Source organism: Oryctolagus cuniculus, chromosome 3, assembly GCF_051225735.1.
Source record: "Oryctolagus cuniculus isolate XC-2025 breed Fujian yellow rabbit chromosome 3, ASM5122573v1, whole genome shotgun sequence".
Taxonomy (NCBI): Eukaryota; Metazoa; Chordata; class Mammalia; order Lagomorpha; family Leporidae; genus Oryctolagus; species Oryctolagus cuniculus.
This window is the reverse complement of record NC_142869.1, coordinates 166,178,804-166,202,664: the sequence shown is the minus strand read 5'-3', so window position 1 is coordinate 166,202,664 and position 23,861 is coordinate 166,178,804. Positions and strand designations below refer to the sequence as shown.

The window sequence follows — 23,861 nt, the reverse complement described above, 5'->3', positions numbered from 1 at the left end:
CAACCAGACCAGACAATATTCCTCCCAAAAAACTGTATCTGTACTGCACATGCATAGACTTTTTCATTGTTCCCTAAAAAGGCAGCGTTAACAACTAAGGTATTGTAAGTAATCTAAAGAGGATTTGAAGTGTGTGAGGGAGGAGGCAGATGTGGAGCCTAGCAGCTGGTTTACTCGCATCACATGTTAAAGTGCCAAGGTATGATACTGTCTCTATCTCTCAAATATACATATGTGTATAAATATATATACATCTATATGAACATGTATAGGTTCTGTGCAAATACTCACCATTTAAAATAAAGGACTCAAGTATCCATGGACTTTGGGATCCTTGAGGGTCCTGGAACCTATGTGTTGTGGAGACCAAAGGTAACTGTACATGTGCCTATTTCTCCAGTAACTTGGGCATTATGGGATGCTTTCTAGGTAAAAGGAGCCACTCTGGAATTACAGGGGGTAAGATGATTAAGACCTGTATCAGCTGCAAGTGGCAGGAAAACTAGCTTACAATGCTTGAACAGTCAGGAGAATCATCCTGATGTGGATAAACAGGCAGGAAGCTAGCTAGCTGTGAGGAGCTGGAACGCAATCCCTGCAAAATGATGCTGTCTCTTTAACTGTCAATTTGCTGCACCCACCTTCCCAGGATGCACCTGTCACCTCCAGGACCAAGGCCCATACTAAGATCCCTCTCCACAGGTGAGCACTCGGACATGCCCCTCTCCACCACAGAGCTGGGCCGCACTTTTCCCTCTCCCACACCAATCCATCTCAGAGGGACCTTCCCAGTTATAGGTACCGATTTTGGTTTTCCTTTTCTCTCCAGTTTATGGGCAATTCTTTGACCCACTCACGTTGGGTACTCCTCTGTGCAGGGAGGCCCACGTTCACATGTGAATGTGATGATTCCTCCACTGCCAGATAAACTCTGCTCCTATCTGCACACAACACCAGTCTCCAGTTAGTACCTCCATCTCCATGGGAGACAAGAACCTAGATCAAAAATTAATATATTCACCGCCTGTGGGGAGCAACTCGGACTAGACTAAGTTACTGGAATTAAGACTTATTCTATGCATCTGCTCTCCCACAATATGGTGCTGGGAGAGGAGTAAACAACTTCTACACAGCTGCCTCTCGCCAATTTGACTGATGAGCTGCAGGAGCTGATCTTGCTCCTGATTGGAGGAGAGCAGCGTGCTCGGCGTGTGGGTAGCAGAGTTGGGATTGGTGGAAGAGGACTATAAAGGAGGAGAGAGACAACATCCACCAGGAACATCTAAGGGGAACATCTATCTGAAGGAACACCTGTGCAGCCCCCGAGAGAGCCGGCCAGCGGTGTGCCGCTCCCCTGCGGAAGTGGGGAAAGTGGCAGGGGGAGCCGCCCCTCCACGGAGGTGGAGGGATTGGAAGCCAACCCGGGAAGGACCAGCAGCAAACCCGCGAAGGGCCGAGCAGACAAAAGAACAGTGCAGGGTCCTGTGTCGTTCCTCCGCGAACGGGGGAGCAACAACTGCCCACATCAGTCTTATCCAGCCAGAAGTCCAACAATAGGACATTTCCCAAATTTGTTAATTCAGCAGCTCAGGAACCAGTCTGTCCCATGTTTCTCCTTTATCATATTCAGACTAATGCCTTCATGGAGATGAGCCAGCTATCACAGTTCCAGTCATCACGAACAAGAAAGGGACTGTTTCTCCTCTTTGCTGCTTTTTTGTTTTAAGATTTATTTATTTATTTATTTATTTGAAAGGCAGAGTTAGAGAGTTAGAGATGAGAGAGAGAATCTTCCACCTGCTGGTTCACTCCCCAAATGGCCACAATGACCAGGGCTGGGTCAGGCTGAAGCCAGGAGCCAGAAGCTTCTTCCGGGTCTCCCACATGGGTACAGGGGCTCAAGGACTTGGTTCATCCTCCACTGCTTTCCCAGACACATTAGCAAGGAGCTGGATGGGAAGTGGAGCAGCCATGATTTGAACCAGTGCCCATATGGGATGCTGGTGCTGCAGGCCATGGCTTTAACACACTGTGCCACAGCACTGGCCCCTCTCTGCTGGTTTTTAAGACTGAAGAAACTTTTCTCAGAATGCTAACTTCCTCTGAGACCCAGAATGAGATGCCCACGTTAGAGCTTTCATTGAGCGTGACCAGCTTCGGCCAAAGAAAACTCAACTCTAAGCCATGGAAGAGGGGAACAATGGAACAAAATTGGGAAATACTAGAATGAAAGAAAGGAAACCATTAGTGGAGGCTACTACATACCCTTTCTGAGTGTGAAACAGTGCAATCAGACAAAAGAGACAAAAATACTCTGATTTGGGCCTGGTGCTGTGGTGCAGTGGATTAGACCCCCAGCCTGCACTGCCAGCATCATATATGGACTCTGATTCAAGTCCCAGCTGTTCCTGTTCTGATCCAGCTCTCTGCTATGGCCTGGGACAGCAGTGGAAGATGGCCCAGGTCCTTGGGCCCCTGCACCTGCACGGGAGACCAGGAAGAAGCTCCTGGCTCCTGGCTTCGGATTGGCTCAGCTATGGCCGTTGCTTTTAAAAAAATAAAAATAAAAATAAATGTTCTGGCTTTAAGTGGCATTTCTCCAAGCCCTTCTCTGGCCTGCTGGCCAGTCTTGTGAACCCTAGCTATAGACCTCTCCAGTAGAACCTGGTTTTTATCTGCCCACTTCCCCTTCTTGATTTATACTAATTAGTAACAGAGTCAGCTCCCTGCATGGCCTTCTCGCTGCTAAATCAAGATTTTGAACCCATGAAACTTCATGGCGACAGAGCACCCCAGTAAACAAAGACAATTATAGAGCACAAGGCAGTCTGAGGAACAGCCTCTGAAGGGGGCCAAGCTCAGAAAATACAAGATAAAAATACAAGAAACGCCCTGGCGTGTACAGTGTCTGCTTTTAAAAAAGTATTGCATGCATTTCCTTTTGTGCACTGAGTGGAAGTTTACAGTGAGAAATAAGTTATTCAAAAAAGGACAAGTATAATTCCATTTGTGTCTCTCTGCTGCCAACACCCCCAGGCCTCTCCAAGAACGTTCCAGTCTACATACAGAGAAGCTCAGCTTTCTATTTTCACGTGCAGCTTTATTAAATTTAGACACTCAGCGCAGCTCTTCTTTCTATCAAGTAGTGTATGATTTACTAATCCGTTGGAAAGTAATAGATACTTCAAGCAACAACAAGAGCGCTGTCTCCCTTCTGCCTTCCTTCACCACCCCTGAGGTTGCACCTGATTGGCATCTCCCCCTTTCCCTCCCATCCACCCCTTGAAGCACATGCTCCTGACAGAATGAGAATATCCAGGTGGCCGGGTACTTGGAAACCTGTCAGATGTTATTCAAAGCAATAAAGAACACATCATAGAAGTCTGTGGCATACTGTTAGAGGGAAAACCCTGTTTAGAATTCACTAATTGGGAATTTGTGATAATTTGAGGAAGGGCTGGCTGAAGTTAACCTTTATACTATCTATGAAAAAATAGACTTCACTAAAGTTCTGAGTAGTGTAAACAAGATTGCAAGGGGAATAATTATCTACTTAAAAGAACCAGTTGTTTTGAAATGCTTTAGAAGTATCCTTTTACATACAAACAGGGTAATTATGAATTAAACAAAGGCTGGCCTGTTTCTAAGGCTTCTTTGAAATGTCAATTACAAATGACTTTGGTCTATTCACCAAGGCAAACCCCATCTCCCTGTACCAGGCAACAGTTGGTTTGCTTGCTCCCATGTACTGTATTTGAAAATAATAAACCTGAAGTCCTTTTAAAGTAATATGATTCCATTCAGACTTTTCACCCGTCTGGGCGGTTGTTCCCTCCTGAAGCGTGGGCTGAGGGCTGACGGATTACTAGCATAAAACAACTGGAAATGTGTGCAGCGACTACTGCCTTCACTAAATTGGTGGTTTAGTTGAGTAACGGGGAAAAGCTGCAAAGAGAACTACTCTAGAGCAGTTTATTTTACCATAGTAAGAACCACATTCCGCATTACAACTTGTTAGACACACACTGAAACAAAAACACCACCCACCCTCATGTGTGATGTTCTGGTGGGGTCTATTTTTTAGTATAAAAGTCTTATCTATATTCATGTTATGTGACAGGAAGACAGAGAGACACACAGAGAAACAGAAAGAAGAGGGAGGGAAGGAGGGAGGGAGTCAGAGAGAAATTTTCCGCCCATTCGTTCACTCTCCAAATGCCTGCAGTGATAGCCAGGGCTGAGCCAGCTGGAAGCCAGCAGCCCAGGACTCAATCCTGGTCTCCCACATGGGTGGTAGGGACGCAAACTTGATCCATCATCTGCTGCCTCCCAGGGTGCTCATTAACAGAAGACTGGATGGGAAGCAGCGTAGCCTGACACTTGAGCCAGGCACTACTGTAAGGAACATGGGTGCCTCAAGCAATGCCTTCAGTGGGCACCAAACATCCACCCCTATGTATTTTTAATAAATGCTAGTCACAGTTCAGTGAGTTGATTTCACTATTACGGTAGTCCCATTATCCTTGCTAGATGCCTGACACTGTGGACAGTACAGAATCCTTTACATCCGTTCTTCCCTTATATATACATGCCTGTGATGAAGTTGAATTTATAATACCAGTAAGGTATTAATAAAAGCTCATACTCAAATAGAATAATCATAACAACATAATACAAGTTATGTGACCGTGATCTCTCTCTATTGCAATGTACATATAGGATGTGGTATTTGAGGTTAACCACAGGTAACTGGAAACAATGGAAAGCTACACCACGAACAAGAGGACAATGCTGTACTGGGTCGCCAGCTTGAAACTACGACTCCAGAACATGTCAGCAGCTAGGGCTCTCTCATGAGAGAAAGGGCAGTGGTGGGGAAGAAGTGTACTGCTACCTGGTTTTCTCCCTGGTGTCCAGCTTGGTGCAGTGGATGGAGCAGGGTAACCCACTCTGAAACTGGATCCTCTCCCCATTCTCCTCTCTCAAAGCCTTGACCATCAGTCTCACTGCTCCCGCCCCTACTGTCTCTTATTTCTCCACACTCAAGGCAAAGTTCATTTCCACCAGCTAAGGCTCCATCCTCCTCTTTTTGCTTAGAGGCTGTCCAAGCTGCGGTTGAGGTGAACTTGTAACCCAGTACAAAGTAACACAAGCAGACAATTCTTCACCACTTAAATGTAAAGCCCATAAGCTGAGGCTTCACGCCTGGACTGCTGGCTTCTCACCCGCCGTGTGCTAAGGCACACATTGCCTTATTCCTTACCTCAGCTTCCTCTCCAGAGCTGGGGAACCAGATCAGACCAGATCTAATCTTACCGCCCATGCAACTTACGGACCACCATGATGAAACACAGAAGGAATGCGCTGTCATCCATCTAGTGACAAGTCGCAGCACCTGACACCACAGACCTGCAGCTCTTTGCAATTTCCCCTTAACAGGACTCCTTCCTTGTAACCCCAAAACACTGTTAGGTAGCAGGGCGGTAGACATTAAGACCTGGAAGTCTGCCATCTCTCAACAGATTAAGTGTTCTCCTTCCTTTGCCCCATAACCTTGTCCTCCTTATGTTGATTGGCACCAGGGACAGGGACAGAACTTCCCTACCAAGCTGATGCAGTAAAGCTTCTCCACCAAGCAGGGCCAACCCTCTCCAGCTCACTTGCACTGCTCCCATCTTGGCTGGCGTCTGGCTCTTGGCTCGGTTTTCCATTAATGGTTCTTCTCTGGTCTCTGTGGTCTTGGCTTGCTTTGGTGTCCCAACTTTTTAATTTAATTGCTCTGCATTAACAGTATGGATCATGAGGGGAAAATACATCTTTACGGTCAGAAAAGATTCAAAACCCAGCTCCCCCACGTTTACCAGCCGTGTGACCTTGGGTATTCTATTTCATTTCCCCAGGCCTCAGTGTCATCATCTGTCCAATTGGGATAATACCTTTCTTGCACGCTTATGAAAGATAATGATTTTTTAAAAGGATTTCTTTTTGAAAAGCAGAGATATAGAGAGGAGAGAGAGATCTTCTATCTGTTGGTTCACTCCTCCAAATGACTGCAATGGCCTGGTCTGAGCTAGGCTGAAGCCAGGAACCAGGAGCTTCATCTGGGTCTCCCATATGGGTGGCAGGGGCCCAAGTACTTGGGTCATCTTTTGTTGCTTTCCCAGGTGCATTAGCAGGAGCTGAACAGGAAGCGGAGTAGCCAGGACTCAAAACCACACTCATCTAGGATGCCAGAATTTCAGGTAGTGGCTTAACCCACTATAACACCAGCCCTAGTATAAGTAATCTTTATAAAATGCTTGCCCTCTGCAAGGTATACGATCAACACCCACTAAATGTATCCTATTATCAATGCCATTATCATTGTTGCTGTTATGGGTTTAGATCTAACCTATTGGCTCTTCTCCTCTCCCACCAAAATCCGCACCCTCCTCAGTCATGGAGGGCAAACATTAGTCCAAAGCTTGAGACTGCCCAACCCTGTAGCCCATGGTTACCAGCTCCTCATTCCCCAATTTCTCTCCAAACCCTTCTTACATGTGTATATGTGCAGTCCTCCCTTGGTACCCTGGGGGATTGGTTCCAAGACACCCTCCCACAGATACCAAACCCTGTGGATGCTCAAGTCCCTTACATAAAATGGCTTACTTAGGGTTTGCATATAGCCTACACATATCTTTCCATATACTTTAAATTATCTCTAGAGTACTCGAATTAATATGTGATGTAAAGGCTATTTAAATAGCTGATATGTTGTTTAGGAAGTGACAAGAAAAAAATCACTCTACTTGTTCACAGCAGTGATGCCATCTCTGTGTGCCTAACTCTGACCATGATCAAAAAACACACGGTTGACTGATCCTTGGATGAGGAACCAGTGGAAATGGAAGGTCAACTATATTCTCATTCTTCGCTGCATCAATCTCAGCTGGACTCTTCCCTGCATCCCATAGAGCTGCGTCCCAGTTCTTCATCAGAATTCCGGTACTTGATGTAAGTAGACGTTGCTACAGAGCAAAGTTCTAATGCTCATCTGCGTGGATGGGCCACACCTTTTCTCTGTGAATGCCATGCTTTCCCCCAAGGCAGCCCACCCAGAGAAGCGACAGCTTTTAGACATGGAAACTAAAGAAGGCCCAGACTGCCCCTGCCAGCAGGCAGAGGAGAAAGAGGGACTGCCAAGCAGCCCAGGGCTCTCCCCCTGAGAGCCCAAGCCGCACTCTGCACAAAGGCACCTTCCAGCCACCAGTGTGCCCACAGCCCTGGTTTCAGAAGCCATCTCTGACTTCACCACTTCTGCACCACACTCATCAGTCCACTCCCATGCTTTTGCTTCTCACCGCACCTTGTCCTCACTACCTTATCCCTCTGATTCAGTCCTGTTCGCTCCTTGGCTTTGGATACCCTCCCAGCAATGTTTAGCCTGTTTTGGATTTAATGCTCTTAGAGATTATCCTAGTTAAACCCCACCCCCAATACTCAACCCTGATTCCTACTTATATGAAGCCATCTCCTACACTCTGTGGTCTCTTCCAGCCCCATGGATGAGATCAGCAAGAGTAGCAGTATTTGACACTAACAAGACTCCAGTTAATATGTGATTGGTCTAATATTCTAACTGTGCAAGCAAGAGCCCTCAGTCTTTCATCTGGAAAATAAATACCTATCCACTGCCTTTTTCTAGTAGGCCCTGGTGAGACTGTATCCGTTTGGGCATCATTCATGATTGTGTGGGAAGAGATGGTTAACTTACCTTGAAATCAGGATCTCCCGTCTCTGGAGAATAGCAATTAAGCTCATAGTAATTAAGAGCCCAAATTCCAAAGCCAGATAATAGATCTAAACCCCTCTTCCACACTTACAGCTGGATTTTGAATTTGGTTTTTTGCTGGGGCTACTAATTCGATAAGCAGGATAATTTAGCCTTCTCATTCCTATCAGGCTGGAAATTTCAGAATTAGTCACTAAATTGTGGCTGCAGCCCCTGGATGCCCAGCTACTTCCCTTGCATTCATGAATCCTTTTGTACATGGATTCACACACGTTGCTGGCTCTGTGCCAGGCCACGGAGATACAAAGAAACATGGACTCTATCTTTAAGGGTGGATGAATTTATATAGGGGACAGAGACTTGCACGTAGGAGTACATTCATCAAAACGTTAAAGAAGCTGAGATAGCCTCCCCGGGGGCGGGGGGCACAGCGAGTTCTGCCTGATGCAGCAAGGCAAAGGAGGGTGCCAAGCAGTAAGGAAAGTCTTTGTGGACAAGGTAGGTGCTTGAGCTGAATCTCAAAGTTGTTCTGCTTCTCACCTTTGTCCTCAGGTCTGTTTCAATCCTGAGGTAATCAGAACAAGTCTCCATAAACAGGCTCAGAACTGTCACCCATGTTCTGGATTCTAGTAGCCTAATCCAGGGGTTGGGGATCCCACACTGCCTCCCAAGTATCTGGTACAATCAGTGAAGGAATCTGCTCTCATCAGGGAAAGACTCCCAGTCCTAAAATCTCAGCTTTCTGGTTGCTGCCCCCTCCCTGACCTCCATGAGAAGTCCTCAGCATTAGGCTACATCTTAACCACAGGTAATATTCACATCCTTCCCCAAGACTTAAGCCCTTCTTTGAATTCTGGCCCCGTGGAGTCCCCTGCTGCCTTATCTTGCACTAGCCAGCACTCTCCTCTGGAATGTGGGCCTGGTTGTACCCCAGCTGGGGTTCTGCCATCGACTGAAGATGGCCAGCCATCTGCTAACCCTTGCTTAAGTTCCCCGCAGCCAGGGGCCCCACTTAACTGGAAAACTTAGCTCCAACCATGCCTGGATGGTTTGGCAAAAGAATCTTACTCTTTTTTTTTTTAACAGATGCATTTTTTACCAAGGATTTATTTATTTGAAAGGCAAGGTGACAGAGAGGGGAAGACAGAGAAGAGAGAGATTTTCCACATCAAAAATGCTCACTTAAAACACTTTAGTCAGGCTCCTCTGAGCCCTCTTCTCAACTAATCCTTGACCTTGGCTCCGTCCTGACTTTGGACTGCCCAGACCAGTTTCCTAAAATTTATTTTATTTATTTTAAAGGCAGAGAGAGAGAGAGAGAGAGAGAGAACATGAGAACCCTTCATCTATTGGCTCATTGTCCAAATGCCCAGCGCCAGGTTGAAGCCAGGACTCAGTCTGGGTCTCCCACACAGGTGGCAGAGATCCAAGTATCTGCACATCTCATGCTGCCTCCCCGGGTGTGCATTAGCAGAAAGCTGGAATCAGGAGCAGGGCTGCGACTCTAACCCAGGCAATCCGACATGGGACGTGGGCATCCCAAGTGTCATCTAAACCGCTTCAACAAAAACCCACACGCATACCCCACTTACAACCAGTTTTAGCAAGAATCCTGCTGAGTAAGTTAAGCAAAAGTCCTTCATATATGATCACTCTTAACGTCTGACCAAGTTCCTCATCCTCCACCTTTGATGTTTAAGTCCTTGACTTGCTTTAGAATTGTTTGGCCAGTTCAGCAGGAATCCCCTGTATCCTTGATGTCTCCTTGTAGAAATTTTTTATCCACTGACCCCTGCATTCTTTCTATGTATTTTATGCATTTATCTTATTTATTTGAAAGGAAGAAAGATCTCCCATCTGCTGGTTCACTCCCAAAATGCCCACAATAGCCAAGGCTCAGTCAGGCTGAAGCCAAGGACCTGGAACTCAATCTGGGTCTCCCACATGGGTGGCCAGGACTCAAGGACTTGAGTCATCACCTGCTGCCTCCCAAGGTGCACATTAGCAGGAAACTGGAATAGGGAGTATGTTGGAACTCCAATCAGGCACTCTGATATGGGTTTTAGTGTCCCAAGAGGTACCATAACTGCTATGTAGGCCAAACACTTGTCCCTGTTCTTCCCTGTAGCTGTAAATCCCAAGCTGTCCGTGCTGTTTTTGAAGCCAAGCTCCATTTAGATCCCCTATGCCCTCTATTGCAATAGTCTTAAATAAAGTCTTCTGTGTCATTTTAGCAATTATCAGACTAATTTTTAGCATTTGCTATACCTTTTGGCCAACAACTATGGACAGCCCCCAGCCCAACTGCCCTTCTGGGTCATACTCCCTCACCTCCCTGGACTACTCCAGGAATCAGAGTTTATTCCAGGCTCTTAATCACCTCTTGCCTACTAGCCCCTAGCTGATTTTTGTAGGACATGGTAGAGTCACCCCGGGATATAAACCTAGACAATGGGGCCAATTCTGTTCCAACCAACTTCACCTAATTCATGCACTCAGCCAGATGATCAAACCATGAATAAATGTAAATAGTTTCTCAACATCAATGTATTTTCAAGGAGCTTCCATATTTGTACCATAGACATAAATAAAATACATACAATACTCAAGGCATAAATATCTCTCTTGGGCTCTTTTAAATAAAAATATATCATAGTGGAAGCAGATTTTTGATGTTCCAATGGTGCCATGAACAAATTTGTTGGCCTTTTTTGGAACAAGGAATTGTCTAAGATTTTACCTCTTAGGTTTCAAGTATGCTTTTGTTGTTAGCAGAGAGACTTTATTGCAAGTCTCCCCACCTATGACTGTGGTGATTTTTCATGTTTTATTCATCTCTTTCATTTGGCTTCCAGTAAGATAAGGATCTGATAGAATTCAAAATTTACTGAATTTTGTGTTAATTTCAGGGGTAGACGTATCCTCTTGAGTATCTCCCTTCATGGGGGTTGCTATCGAAGTGTTTTGTAGGAAATGGCGTGTCAGCCATTCATTGGTCCTCATGGCCTTGCAGTGGAGGCAGGGCCTCTCCCGAATTTGGTAACTAACCAGACTCCTTTGCCTCTGTGCTATTTTTCTCCTCATAACACTGACTGGTGATGGCTGGTGTTCACTTTCACTCTCCTTCCATGAGGAGGCTCCCGAGTTAGACTCTTCAGTGTCGCACTCACTGGTGTCGCTATCACGATGGTTCTGATTCACTTGGTTGAACTGAAAATGGAGCTTGGCTCGCTTTTGTTCAAGATAGGCATTGATCAAAGCCACTTCTGAGTCAGTTACAGGGGTGAACTGGCTCTGCTTTGGTTTCTTCATCGTTTCTGAAGAGTCCCAGGGACCATCTTTGTTTTGCCGCTTATAGTAAGGATCTTTGCTTGCTAACAATCAACAGAACAAAGCAACAAGTTAGGCACATCATTGGTTACCATAGCTTCACATCCCCTAAGGCAGGCTATGGTATGTGTGGGCTCACTCTTACTGGCCAGTTGTTAAGCTACCACTTTCCTGTGGTCATTTGCAAGTGTTGGCAGCTGACTGATCTTCCAGTGTGATACATTCTCTCCAACGGACCAGGGGGGTCAGAGAGATGACTACAGTTGTGTGGACCCCAAATCTAAGATGGAGGGAAAAGGTCTCCAGAGTTTTCCGGATTTACCTTGAAGATTTAAAAATTCAAGCGTAAATATGACCGTGATTTGGGTAGCAGGAACTAAGAAGAACTTTTCCTTTGTATGGCAGTGTGCTAGAGTTGATGCACCAGCTCACACGAGGTGATAAACTTTCAGGAATTTTATGAGATTATTAAACACGACCATTACTAAAAATTAAATTATGCAGACTTACAATTAAATCAATTTGCGAAAAAATATTACTGAATATTTGAAATCCATTACTTCCTAATTATCTTACTACATTTTAGTATTCTGTGTGCTCTTGCAGTTATTTATATCTGTTGTATCTGAATGTTAGAAATAATGTGTAAGAGGCTGGCGCCGTGGCTCCCTAGGTTAATCCTCCGCCTGCGGCACCAGCACCCGGGGGTTCTAGTCCCGGTTGGGGTGCCAGTTCTGTCCTGATTGCTCCTCTTCCAGTCCAGCTCTCTGCTGCGGCCCGGGAGTGCAGTGGAGAATGGCCCAAATCCTTGGGCCCTGCACCTGCATGGGAGACTAGGAGGAAGCACCTGGCTCCTGGCTTCGGATCAGTGCAACACGCCGGCCGTAGCAGCCATTTGTGGGGTGAAACAATGGAAGGAAGACCTTTCTCTCTGTCTCTCTCTCACTGTCTAACTCTGCCTGTCGGGAAGGGAAGGGAAGGGAAGGAATAATGTGTAAGAGTGTACTACTGTGCATTTCTTCCCAAGTTAATGTTCAGTGAGATCATGTTGGCAAGCCTGAAATCGCTTTGGGGAGAGGTTTTTTTTGTTTTGTTTTGTTTTTGACAGGCAGAGTGGACAGTGGGAGAGAGAGACAGAGAAAAAGGTCTTCCTTTTGCCGTTGGTTCACCCTCCAATGGCCGCCAGGGCCGGCGCGCTGCGGCCGGCGCACCGCGCTGATCCGATGGCAGGAGCCAGGTGCTTCTCCTGGTCTCCCATGGGGTGCAGGGCCCAAGCACCTGGGCCATCCTCCACTGCACTCCCGGGCCACAGCAGAGAGCTGGCCTGGAAGAGGGGCAACCGGGACAGAATCCGGCGCCCCGACTGGGACTAGAACCCGGTGTGCCTGCGCCGCTAGGCGGAGGATTAGCCTAGTGAGCCGTGGCGCCAGCCATGGGAGAGTTTTTATATCAAGAAAATCAACCAACTTTAAAGATCAGGGCTTGATTATTGGTTTTCTTGATTGTCTACACTTAAGAAAGTGATGGAGAACCTGTTACCAGTATAGATTATATTTCAGTGTCATGACTATTGCCATCCCACTGGGAATAGGACCAAAAATGAAATGTTCTTCTAGTATTCTAAAACTATTATCTGTTTCACCAAAGAAGTCACTTGCATCACTAACAACCAAGTTAAGTTCCAACATACATCTTCTAGTTCACTTTCATTTTACTCCTTAACTTAAAGGGAAAATAACATTCGTACTAGAATTGTACTTGTTCATTAATTATAGGCATGGTTTGGTTAAAGATGCTAGAATCCAGCAAAATCAAAGAGTATTTTGTGTAAATCCATTCTCTGTATGGAATTTAACAGAAAGAGTACCATGTATTTCATCATATGTGAATTGTGTGATATATACCCTTTAAATCAATAAAATTTCTAATAAACATGTATACACACACATTTTTGGAGATTCAGTTGTCAAACATTTACCAGTGAACTACTGCATAGAGGTCACTGAAAAAGATGTCACATCCAGCTTACCGTCCTGTGACAGCACTAACAATGAAAGTATGCAAAGGCCAAGACAAATGAAGGGAGAATGCTGAGGAAAAAGACAGCTTGAGCCCTACGTACCAGTCGTCCATAGCTCTGTGGCTCTGCCAAAGCAGCCAAGCTGTCCTTCTGCACTAGAAAGAAGCCAATGGGCCTCTGCTGGTACAGAGAGGCCTTCTAACACCCTTGGCCACTCCCATCTACTGTTTGCTTTCTACATTCAGCACACAGCTCTCTCGTCAATGCTAACACCAAACACGCACTGGCTCTCACCTTTACTTACTGAAGCACTTGTCCCACTGTCTTCATCCTTTTTATACTCAGACATCTGTTTCAGAAATATAAATTGGTAAGAGTGATCTCAGTTCGTTGTTTTTCACTAATATTTACTTAAGAAATGCTACTGTCCAGTGACTTGACAAAGTCTAAGTTTAAACATCCAATGCAGTTAAACAAGTACTGACTGGGTCCCACTTACAGATTCCACTTCCCCTGCCCATTAAGAAGACCATGCGTTTTGCCCCGTGCCAGCGAAGAGTGCCTCATCGCCCCACGTCAGCAGGAAGTACCTCTAAAGACAGATCATCGTCCCTCTACCCCTCCTGGACTTTTGGGACTAACGTAACCCCATACAACTCCTGCTTTATAAAAAACAAAAGGGGGGAATGTTATTAAAATGGTGCAGTCTTATCTATGGCGCGATCTATACCCTGACACCATCCTAGGTTCTAGCCCCTGCCGTCACTGTTGGAAGCCAGATGGCCACATGGCCCAATCACCGGTGTCAGCCCCACCCCCATCCTAAATGGGATTTGCTGCTCCTACTTCCCTGCCCACCCCCAGCAAAGTTATAAAAAGACCTGTTCCTGAGGCCAGTGCCATGGCTCACTTGGTTAATCCTCCACCTGTGGCGCCAACATCCCCTATGGGCTCTGGGTTCTAGTCCCAGCTGCTCTTCTTCCAGTCCAGCTCTCTGCTGTGGCCTGGGAGGGCAGTGGAGGATGGCCCAGGTGCTTGGGCCCCTGTACCCACATGGGAAACCAGGAAGAAGCACCTGGCTCCTGGCTTCGGATCAGCCAGCGCCAGCCGTAGCGGCCATTTGGGGAGTGAACCAACGGAAGGAAGACCTTTCTCTCTGTCTCTCTCTTTCTCACTGTCTATAACTCTACCTGACAAATAAATTAAAAAAAAAAAAAAAAAAAAAAAAAAAAAAAAAAAACAGACTGACTGTTCCTGAACACGTGGCTCTCTCTCTTCCTCTCTCTCTCTCCCTCTGTCTCGTTCTCTCTTACACTCTCCTCTTCGCCCCTTTCCTCCAGTCTGCCGTGTTTCCCCCAATAAACTCTTTCCTTTACAAAAAACAAAAAAAAAAAAAAAACATGCTTTGATAACAGAATCTGCCAAAATGCTTTGAATCATGCAAAATGGCAGACAGGAGAGACAATAATACTGATATAAAGTTTCCCTGTGCCCATTTACATTGCAGAAAAATATTACTTAAAAACAGATTTGACAGTACTCAGATTAGCTTAAATTAGTTTCTCAAAGGAGACTTGATTTTTACTGATAGTTCTTTAAAAAGATGTCTAGGGCCAGCGCCGCGGCTCACTTGGCTAATCCTCCACCTGCAGCGCTGGCACCCCAGGTTCTAGTCCCGGTTGCTCCTCTTCCAGTCCAGCTCTCTGCTGAGGCCCGGAAAGGCAGTGGAGGATGGCCCACGTCCTTGGGCCCTGCACCCACATGGGAGACCAGGAGGAAGCGCCTGGCTCCTGGTTTTGGATCGGCGCAGCACACCGGCAGTCGTGGCCATTTTGGGGGTGAACCAACAGAAAAGGAAGACCTTTCTCTCTGTCTCTCTCTCTCACTGTCTAATTCTGCCTATCAAAAAAAAAAAAAAAATTCTAGGGACTGGTGTTTGGTGCAGCAGTTAGGATGCTGCTTGGAATTTTCCATATCCTGTATCAGAAGACCTGGTTCAAGTCCCAGTTCCCTGCGTTCCAATCCAGCTTCCAAACAATACATTTCCTTGGAGGCAAGAGATAATGGCTCTGTCACACACACAGGAGCCCTGGATTGAGTTTGAGGCTCCTGGCTTCAACCTGTCCCAGTCCTGGCTGCTTGGGGCACTTGGGGAGTGGACCAGTGGATAGAAATCTCTCTCTCTCTCTCTCTCTCTCTCTCTCTCTCTTTCTACCTTTCAAATAAAGCAAAAATAAATGATTTTTTTTAAATTACAATGTCTGATCAAGACATCTATATTCACAAAGTCCTTTACCTGGATTCAATATCTCTTTAATCCTTCAGAAAGTGTTATCCAAAATGCAACCACAATATACTTATTATCTGTGAATATGGCAACCAGAGAAATGAATTTCATTGAATAGTTCCAAGTGAAACTAGTTCTATCCCTTAGGGCATGGGTTTGACTCCATTTGTATTGCCCACATCCCATACAGAAGTGCCTACACTCAAGTCTCAGCTCTGCCTGACTTTAGCTTCCTGCCAATGCATACCTTAGGAAGCAGCAGGTGATACTCAACAGCTTGGGTCCCTCCCACCCACGTGGGTGACCTACATTGAGTTCCTGGCTCCTGGCTTCAGCCTGGCCAGGCTCAACCGTTGTGGGCATTTTGGGGAGTGACCAGCAGATAAAAGATCTCTGTGTCCCTCTGTCTATCTCTTTTGAAGAAAATAAAATTTAAACTTTTTAAAGTTTAAGTGGTGAAACAGATTTTTTCCTTTGATTTTTAAAAACTGTCTACAGTTAGAAAAAAATGAATTTATGTAGAAAATCAGACATTCTTTGATTTCAACAGTGCCATACTTGGGTATTTATAACTACAATGTAAGATCCTTGTCCTATTCCTTCTGTAATATCTGATCTCTATTAATGGCAGGCAAGTATTTCCAGTGACCTACCTCTTTGCTTTTTGTGTTACACAAACTATTCTCTGGAAACCTTGAGAACAGAGTTCTCTTTTAATGTATCTCTTTTTAAAAAAAATGCTTTGGGGAGAGCCTTAAGCATTTTAAATATACTATATATACAAAAGATAATTAAAAGATTAGAAGTTTATAAGACTAAAAGTTAATAGCAATTGGTTATTTCTATACAATCTGAATAATTTGTATTTTATCTATAACATTTCCACATTTTCTATAATTTATACATTTATAACGAGAGAGGAAGGTGTTTAAAACACTCACTAGATTTATATCACTTCCAAAGAAAGATTCCACATTCGATGTCAAATCAACACATAAGCACAAAATAAAAAGAAAGAATTACATGAAGTTAAGTGGAATCACATGAACTATGCTTAGTGACAGAAAGCACTCTACGAGCTGTCTTCGCATGTGACTGAGCGAGCGAGCGTGGCAGCAGATCCCTGAGGGGCAGGGGAGAAAATCTGGGCTGAGCTGTCTCTCTGCCACTCAACGATTCTGTGAGCTCATCAAGCTGCCTACCAACTCCTTTCAAGCTCAGTCTCTACAGGCAGAATCGGGAGTTTGGCCTAGTACAGTCCAGAGAACACCAGCACTAGCGATTTGAATACACACTAAACAAATACATCAGCGAATTATAGTATTAATGGTCTCTGAAATCAAGAGTTTAACTGCATCGAAAAAAAGTGGCAAATCCAGAGATCGGAGTGCTTCATACTGGAGGTAATCACCACATTTCCATCATGCTTTTCCCATTACCTCGAGGTTTGCAAATAGGCTCATAGTTCAGCAGAGAAAATGAAGAAGTTCAAAGTGAAGGGAAAATCCCAACCTCCTTACTAGCTCTCATATGGTTCTCAGATTTCAAATCTGGGACCCTTCAGAAGAAGCGGTCTAGCCGATTGGAGCTGCCACACGGCTGCAAAGCAAAAGACGAAACCTCGAAGATAATTAAGGTTTTAATCAGTCCTGAAAAGGTTTAATTCGACACTACAAACTATGCTCTGAAGCAAACAAATACCGCAGCAGGAAATCCATGGCTGCTCCCCCTCTGTCACTGACCACTTGTGTGACACTAGACACGGCACTTAATTTCCTTGCGCTTTATCCGTAATAGGAGGAGAGTGGGGAAGGAGGCCCTACTTGACTTGGACCACAGGCCTGCTTGAGGTCCTAGAAGCTCAGGCTTCTGTGACTCCAAAGAGCTGATGCAAGGAAAGGGGCAGAGGAACAGCTCAGACCTCTTCAGCCATCTTAGTGATGAAACTGCCATGATCAATTTCAATTCTTTGTTAATTTTCTAAAGTAGCTTTTCTTGCCAGCCAGACAAATTCAATATACTTAACTAGGGAGTCTAAGACACATCTGAGCGATCATTATTCTAAATCTTCTTTTTGGCAAAGTATTTACTTTAAGAAGCATTTAGACTTTAGATGAAACTTCTTGGCTGGGAGGTGGTGGGAAGAGTCTTTGATTATTATAATGGAATCCAGCTGGCACGCACATAACCAACTTTCTTTTCCCTACACAGAGCTGAGAGAGCACTCAGTCTAGCTGGCTGTTGCCAGTGCAGAGCTCAGGCTGTAATGCTAAATGATGGTGGTTTGATTAACCATCAGCCTGGGAAGGCCAGCAAGGATTCCACATCAGCAGTTCTTAAAAACTTGGTTATTCATAATATGTTGAGGCATCACAGTCCTGTTAAAGTGGGCTGTTTTCCTCCTAAGGGGATGCTTTTTCTTTTGCTATTAGGTAGTAAGAAGAAGTGACTTTAATTCTTCGTCTTACCCTAGGTGAAAAGTACACTGCTTTATTTACACATCTCCTATCAATATAACAACTTTGTATCTTGGGTTAGAATTACACTACTATGTGGGCCAGCATTGTGGCACAGTGGGTTGTGTCACTTGTGACAACAGCATCCCATATTGAAGCACCGGTTTGAGTCCCAGCTGCTCAGCTTCTGATTCAGCTTCCTGCTAATACACCTGGGAAAGCAGTGGAAGATGGTTCCACATAGGAAACCAGGACAGAGTGCCTGGATCCTAGCTTCAGCCTCCCAGAGACCCAGCTATTGCAGCCATTTGGGGATGCAAAATCAATCTCTCTCTCTCTCTCTCCCTCACCCCCACCCCCTGTCACTCTGCCTTTCAAATAAATAAAGAAAGAAATAATTACATGACTACAAAAGGAATTTGGGAGTCATAAACCAGTAGGGAAGTTTACAGTATACAGCTTATGGATATGGACAAACTGCAAACAACCTACTTAACACTGCAGATTTTTATAGCACAACCATAGGCAGAAAATTATGCAATCATTAAAAGTAATGGTGAGTGCAAGTAATTTGGGAAAGTATTTACAATACATTATTAAGTTTTTAAAGAGCTAGATATAGGGTGGGTTTTAGGCTAGTAGCCTGCTGGAGGGGTGGGCAGGTTAAGCCACTGCTTGGGACGCCCACATCCCATATTAGAACACCTGCTACTTTGGGCTTCCAAACCAGCTTCCTGCTTATGAGTCTTCCTGATTTGTGCCTGGTCCAGCCCTGACTGCTGCAGGCATTTTGAAAGTGAACCAGTGGATGGAAGATCCATCTCTTCCCCTCTCTCTCTGTGACTGTGCTTTTCAAATAAATAATATTTTTTTTTAAAAATTTGCTAGTTAAGATACCCACATCCCACCACAACATAGCCTGTTCAATACCCAGCTAGGATTCCAGCCTCCTGCTAATGCAGACCTTGGGAGGGAGCAGTGATGGCCCAAGTCACAGGGCCCCTGACACCATGCCAGGGAGGCCTGGACTGAGATGGCTCCTGGCCATCATGAGCATCTGGGACATGAACAGGTCTCTCTCCATATGTATGTATCTCTACATGACATTCTCTCTATCTGTCTCCGTGATTCTACCTCTCAAATAGAAAAAAAAATCTTTTTAAAGCAGGATATGCAAATATACACAATACAATGCCAACCCTGTAAGAGCAAAGAGAGATGGAGAGATACTGGGATAGAGAAAAAGAACCAATACAACAAAACAAAACAAACAACCCTAAAAATACATACTCCAAAATGGTAACAGCGATTATCTCTGGGAAATAGGATTACAGTAGTTTTAAATTTTCCGCTTCTTCCTTTTCTATATTCTTGGAATCTCTAGAATGAGCCTACATTATTTTTCAAACTAAAAACCACAGATTTTTAAAAAAGTAGTTTCATCAAAGTAAAGTCAATTTATGAAAAATCATCTGGTAAAGATACTATTTAAAAAGAAAAAGGATATCCTACCCAGATAGAAGCCCGAGAGCAGAGCATCAGGACCAAGATAACGACAAAATACCAAAGCAGGAAGCTCCCTATCGTCCCACAAGAGTCATCCTTCCGGCACTCAGCATCCTGGTTTGGAATGGTAAGACTTAAAGGTATGGGGGGAGGATCTACCTCCCAAAATAAGGAAAAGAGGTCTCCCATGATGGCTCCTTGCTTAGCAAATAAAACATGCTCAAGGGGATGAAGATGACTGGGAACTGGCTCATTCCATGCCACACAACTACTTCCTTGGCGACCTATTGTGACATCTACTTAAGCAACCACTACAGGAACTGACAAACACTTCTTGAACTTCTAAGGCTTTGGGAGATTGATCCCAATTACTTCTATGGAGGTTTACGGTGATTTCCTCTGTATCTCAATAGGGTGTGATCTATTATACTCTTTTTTTTTTCCTATAAAAACTATATACATCGTGCCTCGGTGTCTGAGGGGAATGGCTCCAGGATCTCTGCAGACACCAAAATCCACAGATGCTCTGGCGTTGTCAATAAAATGGCAGTTGTACTGGCATACAGCCTATCCACATCCTCCCACATCCGTTAAATCTCTGGATGACTTATGATACCTAAAACAATCTAAGTGCTATGTACATATTTTTATATTGTATTATTTGGAGAATAATGACAAGGAAAAAAGTGCACACGTTCAGTACAGACACAATTTTTTCTAAATGAGTTTTGATCTGTGGTTGGTTGAATCTACAGATACAGAGAGCAGACTGTAGGTGGTGTTTTTTTTTTTTTAATCTTTATCTTAAGTATGTGGTGTAAGGACTTGTATACAGCAGTTAAGAAGCCACTTAAGATGCCCATGACTCATGTCAGAGTGCCTGGCTCCGCTCCCTGATTCCAGCTTCCTACCAATGAGCACCCTGGGTGGCAGCAGGCATGGCTCACATAGTTGGTCCTTGCTACCCAGGTGGAGACCTGGATTGAATTCCTGGCTCCTGTCACAGTCTCAGCTGTAGAAGCCATTTGAGAAGTAAACCAGCTGATCTCTCTACCTTTCAAAACAAATAAATACATTTTCAAAGTCTTTAAGTGCGTTAGTTATCTCTCATTTTTTTCAGTCTTCAATTCTAATGTATTATGGACAGAGCTATAATCCCCAAAATTCGTATGTTGATAACCTCACCCCCAATTTGCTTTTATTTGGAGATAGCATCTTTTAAAAAGATAACTAAAGTTAAATAAAGTTATAAGGGTGGAATTGTGGCGTCCTTTAAAGAAGAAGAGAGGCCAGGGTTGTGGTAGAGTGGATATGCTGTTGCTTGCAACCCTAGCATGCCATACGAGAGCTAGTTTGAGTCCTGACTGCTCTACTTCCAATCCAGCTCCCTGCTAAAGCACCTGGGAATGCAGCAGAAAATGGCCCAAGTACTTGAGCCCCTGCCACCCATGTGGGAGACCAGGATGGAGTTCTTGGCTCCTGGCTTTGGCCTGGCCTATTGCCCTGCCCATTGTAGACATTTGGGGAGTGAACTGGCAGATGGAAGATATCTCTCATTCTCTGTCACTCTGCCTAATAATATTGCATCTTAAAAATATAAAAAGAAGGGGGAGAGACACCAGAGTTTCTGAGCACAGAATGGAAAAGGCCAGGTAAGGACCCAAGAGCAGGAAGCCAGTGCGCGAGGAGACAAGCCTCGAGAGAAACCGGTTCTGCTGACACCTTCATCTTGAATTTCCAACCTCCAAACTTGAAAAAATAAATTTCTGCTGTTTACACCACCCTGTGATAACTTCCTTGCGGCAGCCCTAATATATAATGCCAACTGTCTACCAAATTTGGTCAGTAGTGCTCTTTTTTAAGCCTCAAATAAATGCACAAAAATGTCTTGTTTACAGTACGAGGAGAAAGTACAGATGTACTTGCAAAGGATTATAGTAAATGTATACAATTTCTTTTCAGGGAAGAATCAGCCATGGGAGAGGTGGGCCACTGGTATAATTTTGACTGTACATTGACCTGACCCTTTTACTTTGAGGATTTTTCTTTTTTCCCTTTTTTTTTGTGGGGGGAAGTGGAAGAGGATGTGTGTCCATTTACTGATTGCTGGGAATACACTCTATTGAGAATATATGGCATGCATCCGGAGGAGAAATTCACCAAATCTGAAGCAAAACCCCTCCAGAGCCTGCGGTGAGTTAATAAGGTAGCAGAGAGCACAGCTAAGGGCACGGCAAGCGACTCAGCCAGCCACGCAGAGTTGGTAGCAAGAGCCTGGCTGCAGATTCCTTTGGAACTTATTTATTCTTAACTACTTGGGAAGTACCAGGAAGGAGAGATCAGTCCGCCTCTTCAGCTTAAATAGATGATAAGAGGGAGGCTGTGAATCACTTAAATGCCCCTCAATTATGCTCTTATTTCACATTCTTTCAGCAGTCTCATTTTTACAATTTCTCCATGTCAGTTCACAGGTCTCAGAATTGTGATAAGCAGCTATACGGATTTAGAAAAGAGTACTAACTGCTGGAAAAGACTATATCCATTGGAATCCAACTTCTAGCGCTCAGTTACACCCTGTTCTAATACTCTCCTTTGATGTCACACTGCCAAATTTCTCCCAAGATGTCTGTTTTAACTCGCTGATACCATAAAATGATACAAACTCCAGTTACCCTCAACAGGACAGAAAGATTAAGTTACTAGAATGTCTTAAAGAATTATTAAAAACTGTTCAATTATATATCCAGTACATATAACACAATGGTTATAACCTGTAATTGGATAAAATGCTAAAATGTACCCATAACTGCAGTTATATGCCAATATCTCTCCCAAATGTTGCAATGAATACTTTTCTTAAAATGACATCAATGTTAAACATTTTTCAAGTTAGTACAATTCTAATCAAAAACTAGAGCAAAACAACATTGCTGCTAAGGCAATCTAAAAATGATAAAATCTTTGGGCTGGTGCTATGGTGCAGCAGGTAAAGCCACCACCTGCAGTGCCCGCATCCCCTGTGGGCACCAGTTCAAGTCCTGGCTGCTCCACTTCCAATCCAGCTCTCTGCTATGGCCTGGGAAAACAGTGGAAAATGCCCCAAGCACTTGGGCCCCTGCACCCACGTGAGAGACCAAGAAGAACCTCCTGGCTCCTGGCTCCTGGCTTCAGACTAGCTCAGACTCAGCCGTTGCAGCCATTTGGGGAGTGAAGCAGCGGATGGAAGACCTCTCTCTCTCTCTCTGCCTCTCTCTAACTCTGCCTTTCAAATAAATAAATCTTTTAAAAAAATAATAAAAAAATAAAATATTTTAAAAGTGAGATAAAGAGGCTAGCATATCTTTAGATTTTCATTAATCTGTGAGCAACGCCATAAGGAAAGTTCATTTGCTTCTAATAGGATTATTTCGGGAATTTTTTGGTCATTGGGCATACATGACGTAATTATTCATTAGCTTATTCTGAGACAGCTTGATTTTTTATTACGGGGCCCATTTTTCCACACACAGAGTCCCCAGAGGCCGTGAGTGTCCAGCTGTGGCATCAGCCTCAGCCCATGTCACCACCTCCAAGAAGCCCCCCAGAGCTGGGGCTGGGCTGGACCTGCCTCCTCGGGTGCACTCTGGGCGCCTCACACGCCCTGCTCTTGCACCTGCACCTGCTGGCCTGACACGGCCCCGTCCCCGGGGCCGGAACCAGGATCTCTTCCTTCCCACATCCGCACCCGGCTCCGGGGCTCACAGTAGGCATCTTGTTTCTTAAAGAAAACCCAACTCCAGTCTCCGATGAACCCCAACCTTCTCCTCAGGACTCAAAGTTCTTCCAAACAATATGCGGAGAAATTAAAGTGTCTTAACCCGAAATGCACTAGCCACTTCGATGAAACGAATTTTTCCTGTGAATGCTACAGCCCTTCCACACGGATATGTAGGGTGTACACCCGGTCAGAATACCTGAAATAGACCTATTTTAATGCAGGGAAAAGAATGCTTTGTCACCGCTGACTGCGTACGTACACAATAGCACGCCCTCCGTATCCTACAATTACAAAAGTCTGCTTAAAAATGTGGGTCGCTAAAGGCCCTAAGGAAAGGAAAATTATATTAATATGTACAAAATCCGTCTTGTTAGAGTCATTACTATTCGCGCGCGTTCAGAATCTGGTCTCGGTTTTACTCCTCACATCCGTCCCGGCAGCAGAGCAGAGCCCCAAACCGGAGCGCTGTTTCCCTGGTAACGCAGCTAGGGCGCCTCGCGCGCGCTCCGCCTCCCTTCGTTCTCGCGAGAAGAGACGGCCCCGTGTTTCCGGTAACTGTAGTTCCGCCAACCGGCCTCCTCCGCCTTCGAGCCGGGTTTCGCGCATGTGCAATAGAGAGAGGCGCGAGCCAGCGGCTTCCGGCCGAAGAGCATGGTGCGTTTTTGGGGTGGTTTTCGTGCTTCCTGGATGTAGCATCCGCGCGGGCTGTGGGAGTCCCACGCCAGCTAAACTAC

At 44.9% G+C, this 23,861-nt stretch overlaps 2 protein-coding genes across 12 annotated transcripts in view; one reads left to right on the top strand and one right to left on the bottom strand.

Annotated features, from left to right (window-relative positions):
- Positions 1–10,300: 10,300 nt before the first annotated feature.
- SSMEM1 (serine rich single-pass membrane protein 1) lies at positions 10,301–23,651 on the bottom strand. Of its 3 annotated transcripts, none has more exons than XM_089328586.1 (3): positions 23,511–23,651; positions 13,416–13,470; positions 10,301–11,145 (listed from the first exon to the last, which is right to left on the bottom strand). In XM_089328586.1, the coding sequence occupies exons 2-3, from the start codon at positions 13,468–13,470 to the stop codon at positions 10,649–10,651; spliced, it is 552 nt and encodes a 183-aa protein (XP_089184712.1). In that variant the 5' UTR covers positions 23,511–23,651; the 3' UTR covers positions 10,301–10,648. The 3 variants fall into 3 exon arrangements, with proteins under 3 accessions (XP_089184712.1, XP_089184713.1, XP_002712137.3); XM_089328587.1 differs by having other exon boundaries at positions 10,524–11,145; positions 23,485–23,624; XM_002712091.6 differs by lacking the exon at positions 23,511–23,651 and adding an exon at positions 19,377–19,559 and having other exon boundaries at positions 10,524–11,145.
- TMEM209 (transmembrane protein 209) overlaps positions 23,641–23,861 on the top strand; it is a 40,099-nt gene continuing 39,878 nt past the window's right edge. For 6 of the 9 annotated variants that reach the window (XR_011387449.2, XR_016231036.1, XM_008258197.5 and 3 more), the window contains exon 1: positions 23,641–23,781. Coding sequence is in view for 4 of the 9 variants with exons in the window: in XM_008258197.5 (XP_008256419.1) it covers positions 23,779–23,781 (3 nt within the window). In the remaining 5 variants the exon portion in view is untranslated. The remainder of the gene's footprint in view (positions 23,782–23,861) is intronic. The other 3 variants (XR_016231038.1, XM_089328584.1, XM_089328585.1) reach the window with 2 other exon arrangements.